Raw genomic sequence first — 23,808 nt, forward strand, 5'->3', positions numbered from 1 at the left:
AGATGCTCATCAGAATGTGCAGGTGCCCAGCGGGAAACCGGATCCATTAGCACAGGCCCTAGGGAGCCCGGCCCTGCACGTAAGGCGGGGCGGGGGCCTGCGGGGAGAGGCGGTCGGCTCGCCGGGAGCCCTGAAACACGCCCCCACCCCGCCAGGAACAAGCGGGAGGGGAGCACCGCGCTTGGCACTGGAGGGGACGGCCCAGGACGCGTGGTGTGGATTCCCACGAACGAGCGAAGGCTTTGCCAGGGGGACGCGATGGCATTACAGCTACACGAGATGAGATGGCTTAAAAAAAAAAAAAAATCACGCTGAGCAAAAAAAGGGCAATCACCGAAGAATGTATGGATTATGGTATTTATGTAAAATTCAAAAAAGCCTAAATGACAGAGTGTATTGTTTGGAGATCACACGTGTACAGGAGGCATATTTCTAAGACACAGCAAAGCAGCGATTGGCACACGTTCCGGAGAGTGATTACCTCCGGGGCGGTCGGGAGGCGAGGCTCCCGGAGCACGGGGTGGGCCGGGGTGGAAACTTCCACTTTCCAGGCTCAGACGCAGGTTTCGGGGCTTCTTCTTACTCGGCGCAGACACAGACATGCGTTCCTGTGCGTGATGGGTTCCCAGTGTTTGTCTTCCAAGAAGGGGTGAGCTGGCGCCAAGGGTGCAGACGGCTAATGGGGCTGAAGAGCCAGGCGTCTGTCAGGAAGGCGGGGGGAGGGAGCCCCCCGGGGGAGACGGGTCAGGGGAGGAGCTTCCCCAGACGGACGCGTTAGGGCACACACGCTCCCAGGGAGGACTCACGGTGGGGGGGCAAATCCCAGCATCCCCCCACCCAGGTCCCCACTGCGGGATCTCCATTTAGGGAAATCTGCACTTTCCAGGCCCGGAAGGCCGGGATGCCAACCTGAGTATCTGTGGCTTGTGCACCGTGGACCTCAGACTCTATGCAGAGCCTTTTTGGTTGTTTCAATCCCATAATTTTTCTATGAAAAGCAGCCTGATCCCTGTGTTGGAGGCACGTATGCCCTCCTCACGGAAGCCAGCTGAGTCCCAGGCACTGTGCAGTGTAATTTCATTGTTATAAGTAGTTTTGTCTTGAAAACCTCTAAAATGTGAATACGTATTATGACATTTTTGATTACAGCGGAGGAGGAGATAATTCCTGGATAAAAAAGGAAAGCCGTCCTCCCCCACGGCCGGGTTATTGTTGTCACGAACCTGCACCAACATCTGCGGCCGTGGCTAACGAGGGCAGCCCGGCCCCACGGAAGGCCGCGTGGCAGGGGGCGGCGCGGGGCTTCCCTGGCTTGTGATGGAGCCCGGATGCTCCCCCCGATAGACGCTACAACAGTCACTTCCCAGCTGTTCTGTGGCAGGACACAATGTGAAATTTAAACCATTAAATAGTTCTGGAAGCAAAAGAACAGGTGGCAAATGGTTTCCAAGGCAGATGGTACTTTTTAATAGTTGTGTTCCACTGTCGGTGGCTCTACTAGCGGCTGTAACTATCACTCATATTTTACCTTTTTCACTTGAATGCTTGCAAAATGGGGGTGAAGGTTTAAAACTAACTACCATCTTTCTTTATAAAAAAAAATGAATTAAGTCACTTATTCCCTCAGCTCGGGGCAGCGCTGGAGTCAAGCTGTGCTGTGGCATCCAGAGGGCAGTGGGCAGGCCGGCAGGTGTGAGCCCAGGGACCTGGTAGGTGTGAACCTGGGCAGCTAGCAGGTGTGAGCCCAGGGACCTGGTAGGCATAAGCCTGGATAGCCTGGTGGGTGTGAGTCTGGGGACCTGGCAAGTGTGACCCCAGGCAGCTGGCAGGTGTGAATCCAGACAGCCTGGTGGGTGTGAACCCAGGCAGCTGGCAGGTGTGAACCCGGACAGCCTGGTGGGTATGAACCTGGACAGCCTGGTGGGTGTGTCTGGGGACCTGGCAAGTGTGACCCCAGGCAGCTGGCAGGTGTGAACCCGGACAGCCTGGTGGGTGTGAACCCAGGCAGCTGGCAGGTGTGAATCCAGACAGCCTGGTGGGTGTGAACCAGACAGCCTGGTGGGTGTGAGTCTGGGGACCTGGCAAGTGTGACCCCAGGCAGCTGGCAGGTGTGAATCCAGACAGCCTGGTAGGTGTGAACCCAGGCAGCTGGCAGGTGTGAACCCGGACAGCCTGGTGGGTATGAACCTGGACAGCCTGGTGGGTGTGTCTGGGGACCTGGCAAGTGTGACCCCAGGCAGCTGGCAGGTGTGAACCCAGACAGCCTGGTAGGTGTGAACCCAGGCAGCTGGCAGGTGTGAACCCGGACAGCCTGGTGGGTATGAACCTGGACAGCCTGGTGGGTGTGAGTCTGGGGACCTGGCAAGTGTGACCCCAGGCAGCTGGCAGGTGTGAATCCAGACAGCCTGGTAGGTGTGAACCCAGGCAGCTGGCAGGTGTGAACCCGGACAGCCTGGTGGGTATGAACCTGGACAGCCTGGTGGGTGTGTCTGGGGACCTGGCAAGTGTGACCCCAGGCAGCTGGCAGGTGTGAACCCAGACAGCCTGGTGGGTGTGAACCCAGGCAGCTGGCAGGTGTGAACCTGGACAGCCTGGTGGGTGTGAACCCGGGCAGCCTGGTGGGTATGACCCCGGGCAGCTGGCAGATGTGAACCCAGACAGCCTGGTGGGTGTGAACCCAGGCAGCTGGCAGGTGTGAATCCAGACAGCCTGGTGGGTGTGAACCAGACAGCCTGGTGGGTGTGAGTCTGGGGACCTGGCAAGTGTGACCCCAGGCAGCTGGCAGGTGTGAATCCAGACAGCCTGGTGGGTGTGTCTGGGGACCTGGCAAGTGTGACCCCAGGCAGCTGGCAGGTGTGAATCCAGACAGCCTGGTAGGTGTGAACCCAGGCAGCTGGCAGGTGTGAACCTGGACAGCCTGGTGGGTGTGTCTGGGGACCTGGCAAGTGTGACCCCAGGCAGCTGGCAGGTGTGAACCCAGACAGCCTGGTGGGTGTGAACCCAGGCAGCTGGCAGGTGTGAACCTGGACAGCCTGGTGGGTGTGAACCCGGGCAGCCTGGTGGGTATGACCCCGGGCAGCTGGCAGATGTGAACCCAGACAGCCTGGTGGGTGTGAACCCAGATAGTCTGGTGGGTGTGACCCCGGGAAGCTGGCAGGTGTGAACCCAGACAGCCTGGTGGGTGTGACCCCAGGCAGCTGGCAGGTGTGAACCCAGACAGCCTGGTGGGTGTGACCCCAGGCAGCTGGCAGGTGTGAACCCGGACAGCCTGGTGGGTGTGAACCCGGGCAGCTGGCAGGTGTGAACCCGGACAGCCTGGTGGGTGTGACCCCGGGCAGTTAGCAGATGTGAACTGGGTGGCCGGGCAGGTATGAGCCCAGGCAGGTGGCAGAGGCCCCTCTGCAGCGCAGCACATTATCCCCCGAGACCAGAGGGTCTCCTTAAACCCCAGGAAATAAACAGGAGACAAGATCCATCTTTCCTCAGATGCTTCCTTCTTTAACTGAAGGTCTAACGTTTAAAGGAGCAGCTGGAACGGAGGCAAGCGCCTCCAGCCTCGAGCCCGCGGAGACAGTGGACGGAGGCCGTGCGCCTCCGCTGGCCATCCTTGGGTGCCCGAGCTGCCAGCCAACAGGGGAACGGGGACGCAGTATCTCCAGGCGCCCTCCCCGCCTCACCTTCCCTCGACCCGCCCCCCCCCGCTGACTTGGGGGCCGGCGTGTGCAGAGGTCACGTGCATCCCCGAGCCGGCCGTACTCAGCCTCTGGACACACTGCGTGGACGACGGCCGCCAAGTGGGGGTAAGCGCAGAAGGATGCAGACCGTGGTACCCGACGCGCACTGGGTGGGACGGGCGGACACAGCACAGGACTGACAGGCCGGGGAGGGGACGGACGTGTGGATGCACGTGAGCACGCGGTGCCATGGAAGACACCGGCTCCGGGGGAAACCCCAGTTCCTGACGGACGTGGAGCAGCTCACGGGGCTCCTGACACACGGCGCCTGATTCAAATGTGAAATCATGTTAAAGGCATAGAATTAAGTGTAAGTCCGACGGCTCATCTTCTTTCCAGCAATAAGCCCGCGTCCTTCTGGCTCCTGCGGTGACTGGCTCACGGACGCTCCCCCGTGCACTTATGCACACAGCACTACAGGTGTTCACACCTTAAGGGGAGTTCTAGAAACCAGGGCCTCTTGATGGAAGCACTGCTGACATCTTGGACCAGGGAATTCCTTATCGTGGGCTGGCCCGGGCGTCGTGGGGTGCGTGGCGGGGTCCCCGGCCTCTGCCCACCAGATCCCAGGAGCAACCACCAACTTGTCACCACCAAAAGCCCCCCTTTCTTCGGCCATGGCCAGCCATCTGCCTCCGGGTGAGAAGCCTAGAGCTCAACCCCGCAGGGCTGCTGAGCTTATCAGGCTCTCATGACCACGCCGAGAGTAAAAATAAAATAGTCCAGCTTGTTTACCTAATATGGGAATTCTCTGGGTAAAAACAAGATTATTCATCTGGGGAGATAAAATTCACACGCTTTTATAAAATCAGTTTCAATATGGAGCACACTTCTCAGACAGGTGCGTTCTTGGTCTGGGAGGCCTCGCTCCCTGGGGATGCCGTCCTGCCTCGGCCCCACCCAGCCCTGACGGGAGGCTTCATCCTTCTCCCATCCCCGTCCCCTCCAGTCGCCTGTGTTCAGGGGTGTCCGGAATTTCCCAGCTGGCTGCCTGAACCTGCACCGAGCACGCTCGTCAGCCCTGGCACAGCTCAACTTCACAAACCGCGCTCCGTGCAGCTACTGACCAGGCCAAACTGCCCGCTCAGCCTCCTCCGAGCCAGGGTTCTCAGGAAGTACTCAAGGAAATTCTGGAAAGTGCTCATCACGGGCACGGCCAGTCTCCCCAGATGCCTGCGGCTGACGCCAAGGGCAACCCGGCGAGGTGGCCTTGTCTCCCCCGGGCAGGGCCGCAGCCACCACTGGTGCCAGGGACGGATGGGCACAGGGCTCAGAGGTCCCCTGCCCTGGGCGGGGGTGACGTATCGGGACCAGCCCCCCACTTTTATTTCAATTCCCACCCAGGCCCTCTGCTGCAGCGCAGGGTTTTCGGATCAATACGTCACGGGCCACTTTAGAAGCTGCCGCATTGCGCCCCCTCCCCTCTTCCCGACGGCACATTTCGGTGGTTACCTCCAAGACAGATCATGCGGACGCTGGTCTTCCTCTAACCGAAGGCACGTTACGGCAGATTTGATTATAGCACCTTATAAAATGCAAACACTAGAAAGACACCTAATTATTATGTCTCTTTATAAATCATTTGAGGCACGGAAAGCGAAGCCACCCTGGGGTACACGGGTCTGGGCTCCTCCTAAGATTAATTTTCTCAGAAAACAGTAAGTCATCCTTAATAAATGCCAATGGACTGATGGATTTTAACTGAAATCTTGACACAGCTGTAAATTATGCTCCACACAAGAGATTATTTATGTGTTTTATTTATTTCCCCCATCACACCCTAAATGCATGTTCACTAACAGCCTGAAATAGAAATAATATTTTGTTCTTGAGAATACAATGTTCTACTGACCAGCTAATTTGTCAAGCCAATAGAGAAATACGGACGCCGGAGACCACGTCTGATTTCCCAGATACAACGTCAGGAAACCAAAAGAGCAAAACAATGAATCCAGGTTTTTTTCCTCTTTCTCCCGTGAACCTGGATGTGCATGCGCCTCGCTATCTAGTGATGCTTCTCCTGTTACTGATAACCTAGCAATCCAGGGTATTAATGCGAACATTAGAATTCTAGTATCAGGTTAATATTAGAACCCAAAGAATTTTTTATTCAGGTTTCTTATCATCTCACAAGCAAACCTGACACTGAAGTCGTAGTACTAGCTCTCAAGATTTCAAAAAAGTCGTTCCAAATTCACGTTGCTCTCGCTACATTCTCAGGAAGGACCTAAACTCGCGCTCATGGGGGCTTGGACACACGGCAGGCCGGTCACCGCGAATGGACACACCTACAGTTGGGATCACACACGTGGATGAGAGACTCGCAACCGGACCAGGACCCGGGGCCCCCATCCCCCGCTGGACCCCCGAATGCGCATCTCGGCTCCACTCGGGCTCTCGGGGTGTCTCCCGGCCCCACTTCCCCCCTGAAGATGCTCCAGAAGCAGCTCAGGCCTGTGCACTGAGGAAACCCAAGGGCCTGGTGACGGTCTATGCCCCTCGCGGTCGGTCCCCCCGGGCCCGTCAGGGACTTCCCAAGGTCCCCACGCCCGGTTCAGAACGAGCCCCACCCGCAAGCCCAGTCTCAGCGTCGCACTGTTCAGTGGTTTATTGACCTAGATCCTCAGCTCTTGGGGTCTTTGCTTCCTCCCGAGCTCCGTGCCAGAAAACCCACAAACCTCTGGCTTTCCTGAATCTCTCACTTACTACATGACTCCCCCTAACAGGTCAGTAAAGGGACGTCTCATTTGTCCAAACAGAAACTTCACTGCAGAAAGCGCCCAGGCCCCCTTAGCGGAGTCGAGGTCCGCTGCGCAGAGCCCGGGAGGCCCAAGTGCACGGCGCCCCCAGGCGCCCCCCACACACGAGGCCGGGGCTCGGCATAGCCGGGTGCAGGCTGCTTCCCACCTGCTCCCTGCTCCGGGACCCCCCGCTAGCTCCTCGCTTACCTGAGAAGGGGGCGGTCCTCAGGGGTATCTTGATGGGCGCCAACGTCAGGAAGTGGCAGGGCTGCACGCTGGAGGGGGCCGGGCCCCCCAGTCCCTCGGGATCCACAGACACCACGGCGGCCGCGGCGGTGATGGCAATGCCCGGGCTGCTGCTGACAGGCTTCAGGCCGCCGTGACAACCACCTGCAGAAAGGGGACGGGGAGGTGAGCACGGGGGTGCCCGGTGTCCCTCGGGGGGGGAGCCACTTCATTAGGCAGCACACGAGCACCCAGAAAACAGGAACAGCACCAACCCGTTTCTTGGAAGCCCACGCCGTGTGCCAACATCCCAGGGATAAACGGGGTGCCTTCTCCATCTGTCAAAATGTTGACTGTGCGCAGAGCACACGCGCACGCTGTGATGCTCAGTGAGTCACAATGCTTAGTCACCAGGGGACGTGCGTGCCTTCGAGAGCAGTGACTTGGCCACGGTGCCCGCGCGTCTCATAGGAAACCAGGGGCGGGGGGACGGGGACGCGGCTCCTCGGAGCCGCAGGGGCTGAGACCAGGGGCCAGCGCGGAAAGGCGGGAGGTGGGCTGGGCGGAGAAGGCCGCTGGGGTCAGCGCGGAGAGGTCCTCGGGGCCCCCGGGGCTCGGCTGGTCCCTCAGGACGTGGCTGCACCTGCCCGGCCTCCGCAGAGGACAAACCCCATCCCCAGGTCAGCCGGGGGTGGCCCCTCGTGAGCATTCAGGCTCCACACGCGGAATTCAGCTGGTCTCTCCCGGAATAACTGGAAACCCTCGGAAGTTTGTTTCTGTCGGTGACTTTCTTGTAAGGTTTTTTTTTTTTTTTTTAGGAATCTTCAGTCCCTAAAATAATTGTGGTTTCTAGGAAATACTCTGTAGATACCAGCTTCTATTAATGGTGCAAGTTCTGGAAAGCAATCTGGAAATATGTTTAAAAAATGTTAATATAGGGATACCTGAGGGGGTCAGCGGTTGAGTGTCTGCCTTCGGCTCAGGGCGTGACCCCGGGGTCCCGGGATCGAGTTCCGCATCGGGCTCCCTGCAGGGAGCCTGCGTCTCCCTCTGCCTGTGTCTCTGCCTCTGTGTGTGTGTGTCTCTCATGAATAAATAAATAAAATCTTTAAAAAAATAAAATAAAAAAATAAAAATGTTAATATAGTTTACAGCTTTTGAATAATGTTTCCTTTCCTATAATGCCCCCACATGCCCGACACCTGGGGATAAAGGTTTATAGTGAGAAACTAGAAAAACCAGCAAAGGCCAGATGGTTTTTTTGTTTTTTGTTTTTTGTTTTTTTTTTTTAATTTATGATAGTCACACAGAGAGAGAGAGAGAGAGGCAGAGACACAGGCAGAGGGAGAAGCAGGCTCCATGCACCGGGAGCCCGACGTGGGATTCGATCCCGGGTCTCCAGGATCGCGCCCTGGGCCAAAGGCAGGCGCCAAACCGCTGCGCCACCCAGGGATCCCAAGGCCAGATGGTTTTATAAACAATGGTGTGTCTGGTCAACGAGGCACTGAACAGCCAGCAGACTCATACGTGGACGAACAGCCAGTGCAGTAGGGGGAGGCGCGCAGTAGGTTCAGTCAATAGAGCAAATTACAAAATCATGTATATTCCTACGCTATAGAGTCACTCAGTCAACAAATCCTTATCCAGTTGACTAGATGCCAACCATACTCTAGCTCTTAGGGACAGAGCAGTGCACCACAGAGGTGTAAGGCCTGCCTTCAGGGACCACGCCTCCCACGTAAGGAAGACGCATGGTCTATACTTTCCTTACTTTCCTTGCTTATTTGCTGTGTGTCGTAGGTTGAAGGGCACAGCACAGAAACAGAAAGCACGGAATTGGTGGGCGGGTTTCACGTTCACACGGGGTGGCCTGGACGGTCTGCCCTGGGGAAAGAATTTGCCAGTGACAGCCCGCAGGAGGCAAGAGAGGGGAAGAGCGGGCCAGGGAGGGGTGGGGAAGTGCAAAGGCCCTAGCAGGTGCCTACCCAGTGTGTTCCAGAGGCTGCAAGGAGGCCAGGGAGGCGGAGTGGAGGGTCAGAGATGAGGCGATGTGGGCGTGGGCGTCGGGGGGCAATGGTGCTTTGCAGGCACAGGGAGGCGTGTGGACCACAGGAGGGCAGGGTGCGGGGGATGGGGGGTTGCCCTGGCTGCAAGGTCCTACAGAGTCTTCGTTTCTGTCTCTCCAGAGTGTTCAAATTCCCTCTGATGGGCATATGCAAACTTTGAAAGGTAATTTAAGTCTTACAGAGTAGCGTTGACAGAAGAACGGAGCAGCAAGTAGCCCGCCCCCCAGCTCCCTCCGGGGTTAACCTCTGGCATCAGTGAGGTGCCCGTGTCACTGCTGGTGAAACAGCACTGGCGTGTCGTGATTAACCAGAGCCCATCCCTTACAGCAAGGTCCCATCCCTTACAGCAAAGTCCCATCCCTTACAGCAAAGTCCCATCCCTTATAGCAAAGCCCCATCTCTCACAGCAAAGCCCTATCCCTTACAGCAAAGCCTCATCCCTTACAGCAAAGCCTCATCCCTTACAGCGAAGCCCCATCCCTTACAGCAAAGCCTCATCCCTTACAGCGAAGTCCCATCCCTTACAGCAAAGTCCCATCCCTTACAGCAAAGCCTCATCCCTTAGAGCGAAGCCCCATCCCTTATAGTGCAGCCCCATCCCTTACAGCGAGGTTCCCCGATCTTGTGCTGCGCGTTCTCTGGGCTTGGCCGCAGGCCTAATGTCATGCACTCACCATCGCACAGTGGAATGCAGAACAGCTTCGCTGCCCTAAAATCCCATGTCCCACCCGTTCATCCCCTTCCCCACCCAGCCCCTCCCCCGCTGCCTGACAACCGCAGCTCTTCTTCCTGTCTCTTCCGTCTCTACAGTTTCCCCTTTTCCAGAATGTCCTAGAATTACAACTGTACATTATGTAGCCTTCTTCAGACTGGCTCCTCCCACTTAGCAATGCATATTTGAAGTCTCTCTGTCTTTTCAAGGCAAGGTTAAGTCCTTTCCTTTTATCACTGAGTAATAGTAAGTCGTCTGGAGGCACCACGGTTTACTCATCCACTCACTCCCTGAAGCACATCTTGGTTGCTTCCGACTTTTTGCAACTATGAATAAAACAGCCGTGAAAATGTGCATGCGTGTTTTTGTTTGGCCGCGCGTTCTCTATTTGGGTAAACACCGGGGAATGTGCCTGCTGGATCGTATGGTAAAGCAGCATTTAGCTTTGCAAGACGCTGCCAGACTGCCTCTCAAAGCGGCTGCACCGTTGGGCGTCCCCGCCAGCCAGGAACCAGAGCTCCTGCTGCTCCCCGTCCTCGCCAGCATCTGGCGTCAGCGTTCCAGATTTTGGCCATGCTGACGGGTGTGTAGGGGTGTGTCCTTGTGGCCGTGTACACATTTGCAGTCAGGGGGGAAAAAAAAGCCCATTATCCTAAATATGTTATCTTACTTGATAATAAAAACCCATTACAGAGAATTTATAAAATGGAGTGAATAAGTGTGTAAAAATGTCCCTGTGGACTCCCCAGCTGAACACTGCTGATATTTTATTATGTAGCAAACCAGCAGTTTCCTGGCGGCACGGTCTGGCTGTCCTGGTGCAGTGTCATCATCAGACGACATGCACAGCTTTTTCAGGAGATGTTACAAAATAAACACTTCCCTTATCATTAGATGGCTCACCCAGCCCAGTTATTAACTGGAGCCGAGCCTATTCCAGGCAATAGTCCTGCCACACAAATTTGCCATCTTCACTACTATGCCCCATCATAACAGGTGTTGCCTCCTATAAATAAACATGACATAAACAACGGTTTGCAAAAACGTTCATTTCTGCATTTATTGCTCTGGGGTAGATGCTCAGTCAGGGTCAAGACAGTGTGAGTATTTTTGGCTGTGCATGTGTCAGCTTAATGAGGTGATGTTGTGAAAGTCAACACACCGTAACAGCCCTCCACAAATGCTTCTTATTAAATTTGGCTTCTCTCCCTCAGGATTTACACATTTATATGATCTCACCGTAGGTGTGTTCACTGGGGGTTGAGCACCCAGTTTGCACCGTTCAGAAGTAGACCAGCTGGTGTGACACATTGACAAGATCCGTGACCTCGGCGACATGCTGCCTGGTGAGTTTGTCTAATAAACCCGACCTGCTGTTCAAAAGGAACATGACCTTTTAGCAAGAAATGACAAAGAAATTACTGGTGTTTTAAAAGAAGTGGATGCTAAGGCACAAGGATCTTATAGATAGACGTGCAGGGACATGCTTATTATCACGTGATTTTGTTGTCAAAAGTAATAGGTCACTTCCTGATTTCAACTCTACTATGAAGCTATAATCACCCAAACAGTATGGTACCGGCATAAAAACAGGCAAATAAGCCAACGGAACTGAATCAAGAGCTCAGAAATAAACCCAACCATATGTCGTTGACTAGTATTTCACAACGGAGTCGTGGACACTCGGTGGACAAAAGACATCTCTTCAGTAGACGGTGCTGGGATAACTGGGTAATGACACTGGACCCATGTCTTACACGATTCACAGAAATTAACTCAAAATGGAGTAAAGCCTGAAATATATGACCCGAAACCATGAAACTAGAAGAAAACATGGGAACAAAGCTCCCTGATAGGGGTCTTGGTGATGATTGGTATTTTTTGTTTTTGTTTTTGTTTTTTTGAAATTACACCTAAAGCACAAGCAACAAAAACAAAATCGACAAGTGGGCCTGCATCAAACTCAACAGTTTCTGCACAGCAAAGGAAACCTTCCACAAGGTGAAAAGGCAACCTGCAGAATGGGAAAAATAGGTATTTGCAAACCATGTATCTGATAAAGGGTTAGTATCCAAAATATATAAAGAACCCCTATAGCTCAATAGCAAAAAACAAACAAACAAAACCAGAAATAATCCAATTTAAAAATGGGTGAAATACCTCAATCCTCGATAGGAGTTTCTCCAAAGAAGGTGTATGAAAGGCCAACAGGCAGGTAAACAGGTGCTCCCCATCACTCCTCATCAGGGAAATGCAAACCCAAACCATGATGAGGGATCGCCCCACACCCGTTAGAAGGGCCAGCACCCCAAGGATGAGATGACAGACCCTGGCCCTGATGTGGAAGGGAAGGAGCCCTCGTGCGCCGCTGGTGGGAACGCAGAGCGTGCAGCCTCTGCGGGAAACAGTACAGATCCACCCACACATCAAATATGGACCAAACACTCGATCCCGCAGTTCCACCTCCGGGAAGACACCCAAAGGTAATGGAAACACTAACTCAGACATCTACACTCCAGGCGCACGGCCCGATTCACAACAGCCAAGGCGTGCAGACCACCACGCCCGTCGATGGATGAAGAACGTGTGTGTGAATACACGGGCTGCATTTCAGTCATAAAAACTAGGAAATCCCGCCATGTGTGACAACGTGCACGGACGCCGAAGGCATTCTGAGCGAGCTCGGTCAGAGAAAGACCAATGGCACACGATTTCCCTGATAGGTGGATTCTTAAAAGAAAAAAAATATATGATCGTAAAAACGAAAACTCAGACTCATAGGAAGAGATGAGCACCGTGGCTACCAGAGGCCGAGGAGTGGAGGGAGGTGTCCGAGGGAGAACTTCCAGGGGCAAGGGAAGTGCTGGGGCATCGCGGCCAGTGATCCACAGAACGTGGTTGACAGGATAAGTCCTGAGCGTTCCCATCACATGGAGAAAAACGTTTTCCTCCTTTCTTTGCCGAGTGTCGTGTCCATACACGCAGGTGGGGGTTCGCTGGACCTACCGTGGTGACCGATTCACAATGCACGTGACTCAAGCCAATGCAACGTCCACCTTACGCTTAAACAGTGACGGATGTCGGTTACTTCTCAATAAAACTGGAGAAACGGAATGAGGCAACTGCAAAAGGTAACTCGATACGTATACCATGTCTACTCTTTAAAGAAAAAAAAAAAGTCTAGAAAGACTCTTGAACCTGCTTTGAATTCATTGGGTTACATATAAAAATGCAGCCCCCTCCGGCTAGTTCACAAAAGCGACTGAACGACATCAGCGAAAAGTTAGGACGTTGCTAACCGGCAGCAACAAAATTGGGCAGATTTGGTGGAGAAGATGGAAAGGCGTCCTGGTCTTCTGGCTGCAAGGGTTCCTTCCTCCTGCAAGGCCCAGGCGGCGGTGGGGAGCACCGCCTTGATGCCTGAGGCAGGTGCTGGTGTGGGAGCAGAAGCTCGCACCCAGCCCCCGGCAGGCCGAGAGCATGCGTGAGCCCGGACGTGCCGTGCACGTGTGCCAATGAGCAGAGTGCACTTCGGGACCCGGGGCTACAGGTGAGCACACGGTAATAAAATTCGAGGAGCCCTGCTTGGGCAGGAAGTCGGCCGCCCTGCGGCTTCCTCTGAGTTCCTCCCCTGCACGCCGTGGCCAGCCACTCACCAAGCGCCGCTACCCGCCGGACGGCGCACAGCTCGGGAATGAAGGGCGACGTGAAAGGAGACACCTGTGCAAACAGAGAAGCGCTGGCAGGTGCCTGCTGCCCACGGACGCCAGCTGCTCCCCGAGGGGTGGCTCTTGAGCCAAGTCTTGGGAGATGGGCAGGCACTCAGTGAATTGCGTCCACTGATAATAATTATCATAACTTGCTTTCCCGAAGGACCGCAGAGAATCCCTGAGTTGAGTAAACAAACAGTGAGATAAGAAGTCCGGCCAAAAAACCTGCTAAGCCAGCTAAGAGATAAGCCAGAGATGCCGTCCCATAAGGCTTCCTTATAAAAATCAATGTTTTAAGCAAAACTGATTAACCGTGAGCTTCCCTGAAGACAGGCTGAGGAGAGAGTGCGGGCCAGCAGCTGGGGGCTCCGTGTGGCCAGGCCCTCGCCCCAGGCCGCCGCTCCATCCTGGTCCCGTTATCCACCCCCTTCTCTGATCCCAAACTTGCAAAAGAGCTCTGTTTGCATGCTTTATTCTGCGTGACCCCCTAGTAGCTAGGTGAAGGAGAACTACGGTCTCTGTAGCCTAGGAGAGCGGGGCTCGGCGAGGCTTAAGGAACTCCATCCACAAAGGCCCTGACAAGGACGGCACCAGAACGCCAGAGTCAGGGGTGTGTGACTCGCACCCCGTGCAGGGCTGGGGCTGGCGCCCACCTGGCTGGACGTGTGCCGCCTGCAGTCTGAGACGGCAGGGGTGAGGACCGCAGCGGCGGGAGGACTTCCTCCTTGCTCGCCAGAGCCCGCGGGGGACCCTGTGCACAGGGAGCCTGCGGTCACGGCCCACACGCCGGCTGGTTCCAGGTGCACAGGCCCTGGCGGCCTTGGAGGGCAGGCGGCCCCGGGCGCTGGGCTGAGCTCGCAGGCACACTGCTGTCCTTATCCCTCCTGCCCTCGCAACGGCAACCCGGCCAGCGGCTGGAGCTTGCTTTTCTCAAGATTCAATGTGAAAACGGGAGAAAGGCTGGTGGCCTTGGGAACAGGGACAGCGGGAGAGCTCGGGGCTCTGGACCAGCCCAGCATCGGTGCAAGGTCCAGGTACGCACTGGGTCTGCCCTGGCTCCCCCGCTTCCCCCGGCCTCCCGGGTGCCCTCCGTCCAGAGGCCCTCAGCCACTGCTGCGTCCTGGAGAGGAAGAGCGGGGGCAGGCGGTGCTGGCGGGGACGCACCCCGGGGCCTGGCCTCTGCCACCCCATGGAGGGATGCTCAGCCTCCAAGGGCTGCTCTGGGGTCAGAGCGGCGGCAAAAACCAAACCGGGAATTCGAACCAACAGGGGGACGCGGAGCGGATGCCTGCTAACGGGTCAGCTTCTGCACGTCCTCAGAAGGGCAGAAAGGAGGCCTCACACACCTCGCCTGCCTGCAAGGACGCCCCCGGGGAGCCGGAGACCCGCAGGTGTCCAGGGTGGCAGAGGGTGACGCGCCAACAACGGGACGGCTGGCAAGGCTTCTGCTGGGAAGGAAACCTCCCCTGACGAACGCCAGCTGCTCCCTTCTCTGTGCTGAGCCACATATTCAAAAAAAATAAACAATCATTAGTTTATTATGTCTATTTAGTAAATGATTTCAGCTCCGGTGGAAATCCTTCCGGCAATATATCTACCAACTGGTAATTATTTCTGCAAAAACGACTGTTTGATCAGAGGAATGACTTCAGGCTCTCGGTGCACGTGCGCCACGCTCTTGGAGGCGAGTGCGGGGTCGGCAGACGGGCGGGCTGCTGGGCTCAGCGTCGAGAGTCCAGGTCCTGTCTCCCTCCCCGGGTCCTGAGAGCCCGGACACTCAGCTCCCAGGGACGAGGACACCCTTCCAGCAAGATGGTGATGGGCCCCGCGTGTTCCCGTGATGAGCCAGCTTTTCCCAGGGAGCTACGTCGGACCGGGTGGCATTTTGTCTCTTCGTATAGACACTTGCCAGCTGTGGCGAATGCGGGCCCAGGTGTCGGCGTCCAGCCCACAGCTGCGGGTGCAGACCTTGAAGATCCACGGTGCTGCTCAGAGCCCCGCGCCCCATGACAGAAGGTCCCTCCGGTCGCTGTCCCCCAACGATATGATGAAAAGTGTCCACACTCCAGGCTCTCAGCACTGGAGGGTCACTCAGCTCCTCCTCCCCACAGCCCCAAAGAGAAGAGGTGGAGCTTCGACGCACATGCCTCCCCCAGGCCCACCCAGCGGGGTGAGCTCGGGATGCTCGCTGGGTCCAGCGGGTCCACGTGGACCAGCACCCCGGCGCCGCCGCACAGAAGCGCACATACCGCAGCACCCCGCGCGCCCGGCCTCGGCACCCTCGCTCCTCCGAGACGGGGACGCGTGAGCTAGCCAAGGCTGAGAGGGTGGCGGATTCACTTAGCTCTGCGCATCCGTTTAGAAATACTAATTTGTATTATTTTTATGATTCCATGTAACTTGGTACGTGATAATTTGAATATTCACTTCATTAAAACCAGAGATTAATTATACTACCCCAAAGAACAAATTGCCGCTAATACCAGGTAATCTGAGTGTCCTGATGGCCGTAACAACCCGCGTCAGAGAAGGGAAGGGGAAGAGAGAGCAGGTAGCAATTTTCTTTTTTTTTTAATAATAAATTTATTTTTTATTGGTGTTCAATTTGCCAACATACAGAATAACACCCAGTGCTCATCCCGTCAAGTGCCCCCCTCAGTGCCCGTCACCCATTCACCCCCACCCCACCCCCGCCCTCCTCCCCTTCCACCACCCCTAGTTCGTTTCCCAGAGTTAGGAGTCTTCCATGTTCTGTCTCCCTTTCTGATATTTCCCACTCATTTTCTCTCCTTTCCCCTTTATTCCCTTTCACTATTTTTTATATTCCTCAAATGAATGAGACTTTATAATGTTTGTTCTTGTCTGATTGACTTACTTCACTCAGCATCATACCCTCCAGTTCCACCCACGTCGAAGCAAATGGGTGTTTATCATTTCTAATGGCTGAGGAATATTCCACTGTATACATAAACCACATCTTCTTGATCCATTCATCTTTCGATGGACACCGAGGCTCCTCGTTAAGGAACAACGGGCCGTTTGACAGTAGCTTCCACTGAGCACCGTGAGCCCCGCCATCCCTCCGGGCCAGCACCCGCCCCTCTGGAAGCCCAGAGCCACGCAGGACGGAGCGGGATGTGCGCTAGACCAGGCTAGGATGCCCAATGTGCCAGGTGGGTGGCGACGGCTGGCTCGGCAGGGTCCTTTTCCTCCCCTGGACTCACCTTCCATCAGAACGTGTGAGACACGGCCACCCATACCACACACGTACGAACTCCCTGCGTGCGGGACCGTACCCATAGGACACCTACGGCATACACGGGGTTGTGTATGCCGTAGGTGCTCAAGAGATGCACGCCAACTGCGTGGCTCCCGGACCACATTTGTCTTCTGAAGGACTCGCTCTACAAGTGGCTTGGTGGGTCCCACGGGTCGGTTCGGGCGCCCGCTCCTGGGGGCCCAGCAGGGCCTGGCCTGCGGCGCCCCGAGCGTGCATGGCTGGGACGACCCTGGAGGGAGAGCTCGTCTCTCCAGAGAGCGCTAGAGCTGGTGAAAGATTAACCTTTTGCCTTAAAATAAATGTCTTTCCGTCCCGACAGGAAGCCTGAGGTTTGGCTGACCTTGAAGCAGGGCGAAGGCTTATTTGTTTGCACGACAACAAAAGTTGTATGGAGGGTTCTTTAATGCGTTAAGCAAAACTATGCTGTTTATCATCAGGCAGCTGTTTTCAAACCCCTTCATTATGCTCAGCGCACACATGATTTACGCTCACCTCTTACCTGACTCATAATATCCCCTGGCAGTAATAAAGCTCAGGAAATTATTCTCAGCCCGTGTCTTTCTCTTCGGAGACACATTTAGACAGCGGTGCCATCAACCAGCTGACGATTTTTAGGAATTCTCCTGCTCTGCATGCCTATCTTCATTATGAAATTAAGATGATTGAGCGCCTCGTGATGGAGATGCCCGGCACGCCTCTCGCTCCACCAGCCGCCAGGTCCGGGCCCTGAACTGCCCAGGCTGATGTGGCGGCCCATGGTGGGCGGCGGGCCTGGTGGCACGGCTCCCTCCGGCAGGGCACCCACGCCCGCGCCCGGCCCTTCGTCCGCAGGACCCAAGCGCTGCCCCGAAAGCCAGTCTCTGGAATAGGGTTCCCTACGGATCCTGGATGACGGCGCCCGGTTCGTCATTTTAAGACAAATGTTCAGAAAAATGTTCTCATCACACGGAGCTGCGGCTCAGCGGTGCCTACGGAGGTCCTGCTTCCCTTGCGGCGAACACGGAGCCGCCGTGTCTGTCCTCGCGGAACCTGCGTCCCGGTGCGGCAAGACCCAAGTGTCCAGGGGGCCGGTGCGGGTGGGAGCGGGGGTGACGGCAGCCTCCCGGCCCGCCGCGGTGGTGACCCAGCAGGCCCACCATGGACACCACCAAGGACACGGAGGACGGGGCAGCCCATCTTGGAGCCGCGGCCCCTGATCCTGAGATGGTCTGTGGAAGTGGGCCTGCCCCAGGGCAGAGGCAGGAGCCCCGCGGGGAGCGGCCGCAGCTATGGGGATGTGGGGCCTGGGAGCTCCCGTGGGCCAGAGGCGGTGGCCTGAGCCTCCCCGCGCAGGGTCGGGGCCGCGTGCATGCACTCACTCGGTGCACACATGGGCGGCACCTCCCGCACCCCGCACGCAGGCACCTCAGAGCAGGCCCGCCAAGGCCGTAAGGCTCCTGTGGGGGCTGACCTCCAGCAGGGCAGGATGGGTCCTCGTGTGGGGGGCCGACCTCCAGCAGGGGGAAGAAGGATCTGTGAGGATCAGCGTCAGGTGTTAGGTGTGCAAGGACGTTTGGAGGACACAGAGGCAGGGGTGCTCTTCCATGAAGGGGGCGGGAGGCTAGCCCCTGAGGTCACATGTCCGCAGACCTCTGAAGGGAGCAGGGGGTGAGCCGCGAGGATGTCTGGAGGAACCGAGATCCAGCAAGAGGGAACAGCAAGTGCAAAAGCCACAGGCAGGTGCTTGAGAAGTGGGAACAGCCCGAGGGGCAGGGGCTCCCTAGGTGGGGGCGAAGGGCGGGGGACAGGGTTGGAGGCCACCATGGACTTGGGGTTTCATTCCCCATGTGGGAGCTCTGGTCACTCACCAAGCCTCCAGCTGAAGGACGGGTGCTCCTGGGAGGGGCCAAGAGAACCGAGCTGCAGCCCCTGCTGGCCCCACCCCGGTGCACAGGATCCCCAGGGCCTCCATCCGGGGACTCTGACCCCACAATTCAGCAGGGCCGGTGGACCTGAACCCCCAGCTCCTGTGCGGTCCCCCGGCTGCACCTGTCGGCCAGCACCACCTGCTCCAGGCGGCATCTGTGCTGTGCAGGTGCAGCGACTGGCCCTGCAGTTCATCTCCACGCCTGAGCCCCTGGGGTCTTCTCCACACTCAAGACTGACCAGGTCAGCTCCGTGGGCAGCATTACCAACCGCCCTCCTCCCTCCGGGCTGCCTACCTTGAGAGCGGCTTTCCCAAGGCTCAGGCTCCGGCTGGCCGAGGGCTGCATGGTGGCCCCTGTCACCCCACCCACGGCCACCTTCCTGCCTGCCCTGCCAGGACCTCAGGAGCTGCCCACGCACTTGAGTTCCACCAGTGAAGGCTGGTCTTCCTCGCAGCCTCAGAGCCATGACAGCCGGGAGACCTTGCCCCCTGGCTCACCGATGCGCTTTTGGAACCCGCCCTTCTTGGACACGGCAGGACCAAGGGTCCCCTGAGAGGGGGACTGAGCCTGTGTGAGGAGCCGGTGACTAATCCCCCTGCACTGGGAAGGCCCTTACAAAATGCTCACACACAATCCACACTCAAGTAAAACCTGGTCATCATCCTTGCAATTTTAAGGCAGGGTAAACATGTGCTGACTTCACAAAGGGATGGGGGTGGGTTGCAGGGAGGCAAGCAGGGGCGTTAAGATGCTTGGTGTGACATGTTCACCATCATCGCCATCCTTGCGCGTAAATCCCGGGCACCACATCATGCCTGGACTTCTTACCACCGAGAGTGTTCCCAGGAGGAGCCAAAGAAACTCAGTACCATCAGCATCAAGAGCAAAGTGCAGAAGCCCTGGAAGACGTGACATATGGCGACACAGATGCATGTCGCAATGGTGTGACAAAGTAATGATGCCCAAAGCAGAGAAGGCCATGGTCACCTTAGCCTGGAATCCGTGAAAATTCCCAACAAAGGAGATGGAAAATCGGGATGGACCCAGGAGAAACACAGGCCACCTAGTGTCCTCTGGAGGACAAGTCACCCTTCAAGAGACCCACCTCAATGTATTGGGCCCTAAACAGTCCCAATAGACCCACTTCAATGTGTTGAGTCTCAAAATAACCTGAAGGAATGGGAAACGGATGAGTTCAGAGCTATAGTGGGTCTCATGTGGCCCCAAAGCCCAAGGCAACCTGTCAAAACCCACTTCCAGCCACTCTGCTTTTCATTGCGCGGCTTGAGCCACACCCTCACGCAGTGCATCCTGTTCCCACTGGGAATTCCCACTGGGGATCACTGGGTGAGTTTCTCCCCATGTAAGATCTCGCCTGCATCCTTAAATAGTAAGCCACACATGGCAGCTGTACCTGCACAGCAACACACACACCTGTTCTCTCTATGGTTGCAAAGCATGGAATCGGCCACATGTTTACCTGGGTGTCCTCGGAGAGGCCCTTGTGACAGGTTTCAGCGCAGGCAGCAGCGAGCCTTGCCACCCGAGGCTCTGCAGCCAGAGGCACCCCGAGTCAGGCTATCCTGGCCCTTATCTTTTCCTTTCTCCAACATAAATGAAAGCAGTTTTGCCATCCATGGAATCCAAGCAAACCTTATGGTCCTGCCTTTCCTCGTCCATCTCAACACTCATATCTTGACCTTTAAAGCCAATCACAGCAGCTCACTTATAAAACTTGTGGTGCTCAGTGAGAACTGCTTTCTGCTTACGCAAGCCTGCATCAGTATCTACACACCTCTTATGATCACCCAAAGGCAAAAATCTACCGCCAACAGTCACAAATCTTCCTTCTCTTGCAAATCGTGAAACTCCATTCTCTGTGTTCCCAATTGCATTCAATCTTGCTTTTGCTGAATCAGAAGACATTTTTGGGGTGTCCGTTATGTGCGAGATCTTGCAAAAATGCATCTGAAGGATACCCTGCATTCCCCATGCTGCTTAAGTAAATCTGCTATGCAGGCTTGTCTCTCTATCATGAAGAATGAATGCAAATAGGCTAACTAGATCAGAAGAAATTCAAGGTTCATTTCCAATTAAAAAAAAAACCCACTGTATTGAAGATAATACTACCTGAAATGAATACTTATTTTCTTTAAATGAGTGAATAATGTATCATTTATATAAAAGGCATTTATATTGATGTAAGAAGGAATCAGGAAGTTGCAAGTAAAACTCAGGAGCATCAGGTCATTATCACAAGAAGAAATACAAAGATTGGTCACAGGAAAACACTTATATATTTATTCTTTCCAAATCTGACTTCAAGTTCTTGAGGCTTAACCTCCTGGGAACTGACTCACACAAACTCTCTCTAGCTTCCATCCTTAATTCCTATTAGTGACTTTGTCTTCTTTTCCTTAAAAAGAAAACCAAATTTGCATAAATGTCATGGTCTGAAACATCTGGTCTGCCCCTTCTTACCACCTTCAGTATCTAAAAGTAAATATTGCCCAATACAAATGAAAACCCAATGCTTCTGCAAAGCCATTTGCAGAGAACTGGCCCCATTCCCATCTCCTGGAGCACACAAAAGAGCAGATATTCAAGTCTTAAGCTTGCAAGTCTCTCAGAATTCTAACTAAAATCACGTTTACATGAATTCAACAACTTTAACTATCTTTGCAGGGAATTTTAGAAACAAGCGCCATTTTTTTTTAGGATTCCTGGTACAGCTTTTCTGTGGTTTGTTTTAATTTGCAGTGTTGGTAATAGCTGGTAAGCAAAAGGGACTTGGTTCTTCATTATAGAAACCAGTGAGAGTAGCCTTGGGTGTCGTACTAGAAAGACTGGGTCTCCCTATCTAAAAAATTTCCACCAAGGGTATTTTAATCTACTCATACAACAAGTGATACATTAAAATGTTAACAAAATCAGCTAGAATGGAGAATCTACGGAAGCCAACTTTTTAATCTGTTTTGTTTACCATCTAATCCACAGCATATGGTATGTGGTGGGTGCTCACCGCACACTTCTGGTATTGATCATTGTTTAATATTTCCAAGCACTTGTTAGAGGCAGGACATGTTGCCAGGCCCTAGAGACGTAGTAGTAAACAAGACAGGGTTTTTGCTCCTGAAGAACTCACTCCTGACCTGCATGATGCTGATACTCAATGTTTAAAGGAAGAAAATTATGGCTGGGCAAGCTGAACATTTAACTTTTGTCAAAAACATTGTTTCTCTTAAGTTAATTCCTTATAGGTCTTAAACCTAACTTTTGGCTGAAACACCGTCCTGGTGATATTCATAATTCAAGGGAAATAGATGATACTCTGCCTCACTGTTCAACCACAAGGGTATTTAATGTGAGAAAAAAAAAGATGTATACTCTGTTGGAGGAATCCTTATAATTATAGAAATACATGGATATGGGCCACTGAGTTGGCTGGTCTTTTCAGTCAAAAGAGTTGAGCTGACTTATATTTCCAACAGTTTGATGAGTTAGGTATTCTAACAGTTTCTCCAATCACTGAAAAGAACAACCCGAGAAAGACTCCACCTTTGGATGCCTTGCTAAGCTTGCCAATAGTAGAAGTGGTCTCCAAAGATGGTATCTCTTCTCACCAGGAAGTATTTTGTCTCAGGTCTACAGGTGGCAGAAAGGAAGGGCAGGTTGCAGCAGGGGTACCCTTGGAGGCTGGCCTGCAGTGAGATGGGGGAGCTGGGTCTAGGACTTTGGATTTGGGCGGGAGTTGTACATTCATGGGGGGGCGGGCAATCTCACCCTGGGTTAGTGGTGCCTCCTATTACTGCGTAAGGAAGTATAAAACCTTAGAAGAGAGCACAACCAACTCAGGCCCACTGACTTTCCACATATTGTGATAAAGTGATGACCTCATAACTAAAGTACACCAGAGGAGAAGCAGGCCACCATAGGGGAGGGTCATCCAAACAAACAACAAATCTGGATCTTCAAAGACCAGCAATATTGGAATTTCATGCACAGAAGATAAAATAATTGTGTGTGGCATATTCTCAAGAGGAGTAACTGTTAAGACACTATATGCAATGAAGAAGCAGATTTAAAAAGAGAAGCCAATGGATTTCTAGAGATTAAAATCATGATTGCTGAAAGAAAACACTTCATGGAAAGCTGAAACAGAACAGCAGAGACAGATGAAGAGAGACTTAGCAACCGGAAAATACACCTGAAGAAATTGCCCAGAGCACAGCATAGAGAACAAAGAGATAAATAGAATGAAAGGAAACATAAGAAATTTAAAATAATAGAGCTGAAAATATTCCTTGTTGACATTTTAACAGCAGCAGAAGGGCAGCAGCAGAAGGATGTCCCAGAAATGATGAAAGATGCAAAGCCTCAGAAGCATAACATTCAATGAGTTATGAGTTTTTAAAAGAACTACAACCATCACATTGTGATGAAATTGAAATTGTAAATCCTAAAGTCAGAGAAAAATCTTAAAAATCTCCATATACAAAAGACAGATGACCTACAGGGGAACATTATCTAGAATAATGGAAAGCTTGGCAGAAATAAATAGATCCCATAAATCCCTGGAATAATATTTTTAAAGATTCGGAAAAAAATTACCCCCAGTCAGAAAACCCATCCTTCAAATATGAAGAAAAATTAGTAATTGTTTAAGATGAGCAAAAAGTGAGAGATTTTATTACTTGCTGACCTTCCTTTTAGAAAGATTCTGAAGGATTTAACCAAAGAGAAAAATGATCCTGGAAGGATTGTCTTAGGAAAGTCAAATAGTTAATGAGTATAAAAAGCAATGTGCTTTTAAAAACTGAGGAATGAACAGTATAAGCACTTAACTTAGAAAAAGTAGGTAGAAAAGGTAGAAAAGGATGGTCAGTATTAAAGTATTACAATGCACTTGTGTTGTTTAGGACAGTAGTGGCAAGATAGTATTCAAATTTAGGCTTTTTAGGTTAACTATTTATGGTATAAATTTAAAAGTATTTTTAAATAACAGTGGGGCACATGGGTGGTTCAGTTGGTTGAGTGTCCAACTTTTTATTTCAGCTCAGATCGTGATCTTGAGGGTGTGAGTTTGCGCCCCTCATTGGGCTCTGTGCTCAGTGGGCAGTCAGCTTGAGATTCTCTCTCTGCCTCTCTCTCTGCTCCTCTCCCCTCTCTTTCTCTCTCTCCCCAAGTAAATAAGTAAAATCTTTTTTAAAAGAGTATTTTTAAATAATAGAGTATATAAATTCCAAAAATAGCAGAAAACAGAATTTTTAAATGAACAAAAAAATTAATTCAATAGCAAAGACAAGATAGGAGAATAGAAAAATTAGGAAAATAGTAATACAAACCTAAGAGGATGGAGCAAAGTCCAGGTAGACATATACTTATAACAAAGGTAAACTGACCATCTGACCAGTTAAAAATGGATTGCTAATT

General features: G+C 53.3%; 1 protein-coding gene across 1 annotated transcript in view; it reads right to left on the reverse strand.

The window, feature by feature from the left end:
- TCERG1L (transcription elongation regulator 1 like) overlaps positions 1-23,808 on the reverse strand; it is a 182,344-nt gene that overhangs the window by 133,563 nt on the left and 24,973 nt on the right. Inside the window, exon 4 of the mRNA XM_025467669.3 lies at positions 6,683-6,865. Within this exon, the coding sequence (XP_025323454.1) occupies positions 6,683-6,865 (183 nt within the window). The remainder of the gene's footprint in view (positions 1-6,682; positions 6,866-23,808) is intronic.

Source organism: Canis lupus, chromosome 28 (assembly GCF_003254725.2).
Source record: "Canis lupus dingo isolate Sandy chromosome 28, ASM325472v2, whole genome shotgun sequence".
Taxonomy (NCBI): domain Eukaryota; kingdom Metazoa; phylum Chordata; class Mammalia; order Carnivora; family Canidae; genus Canis; species Canis lupus.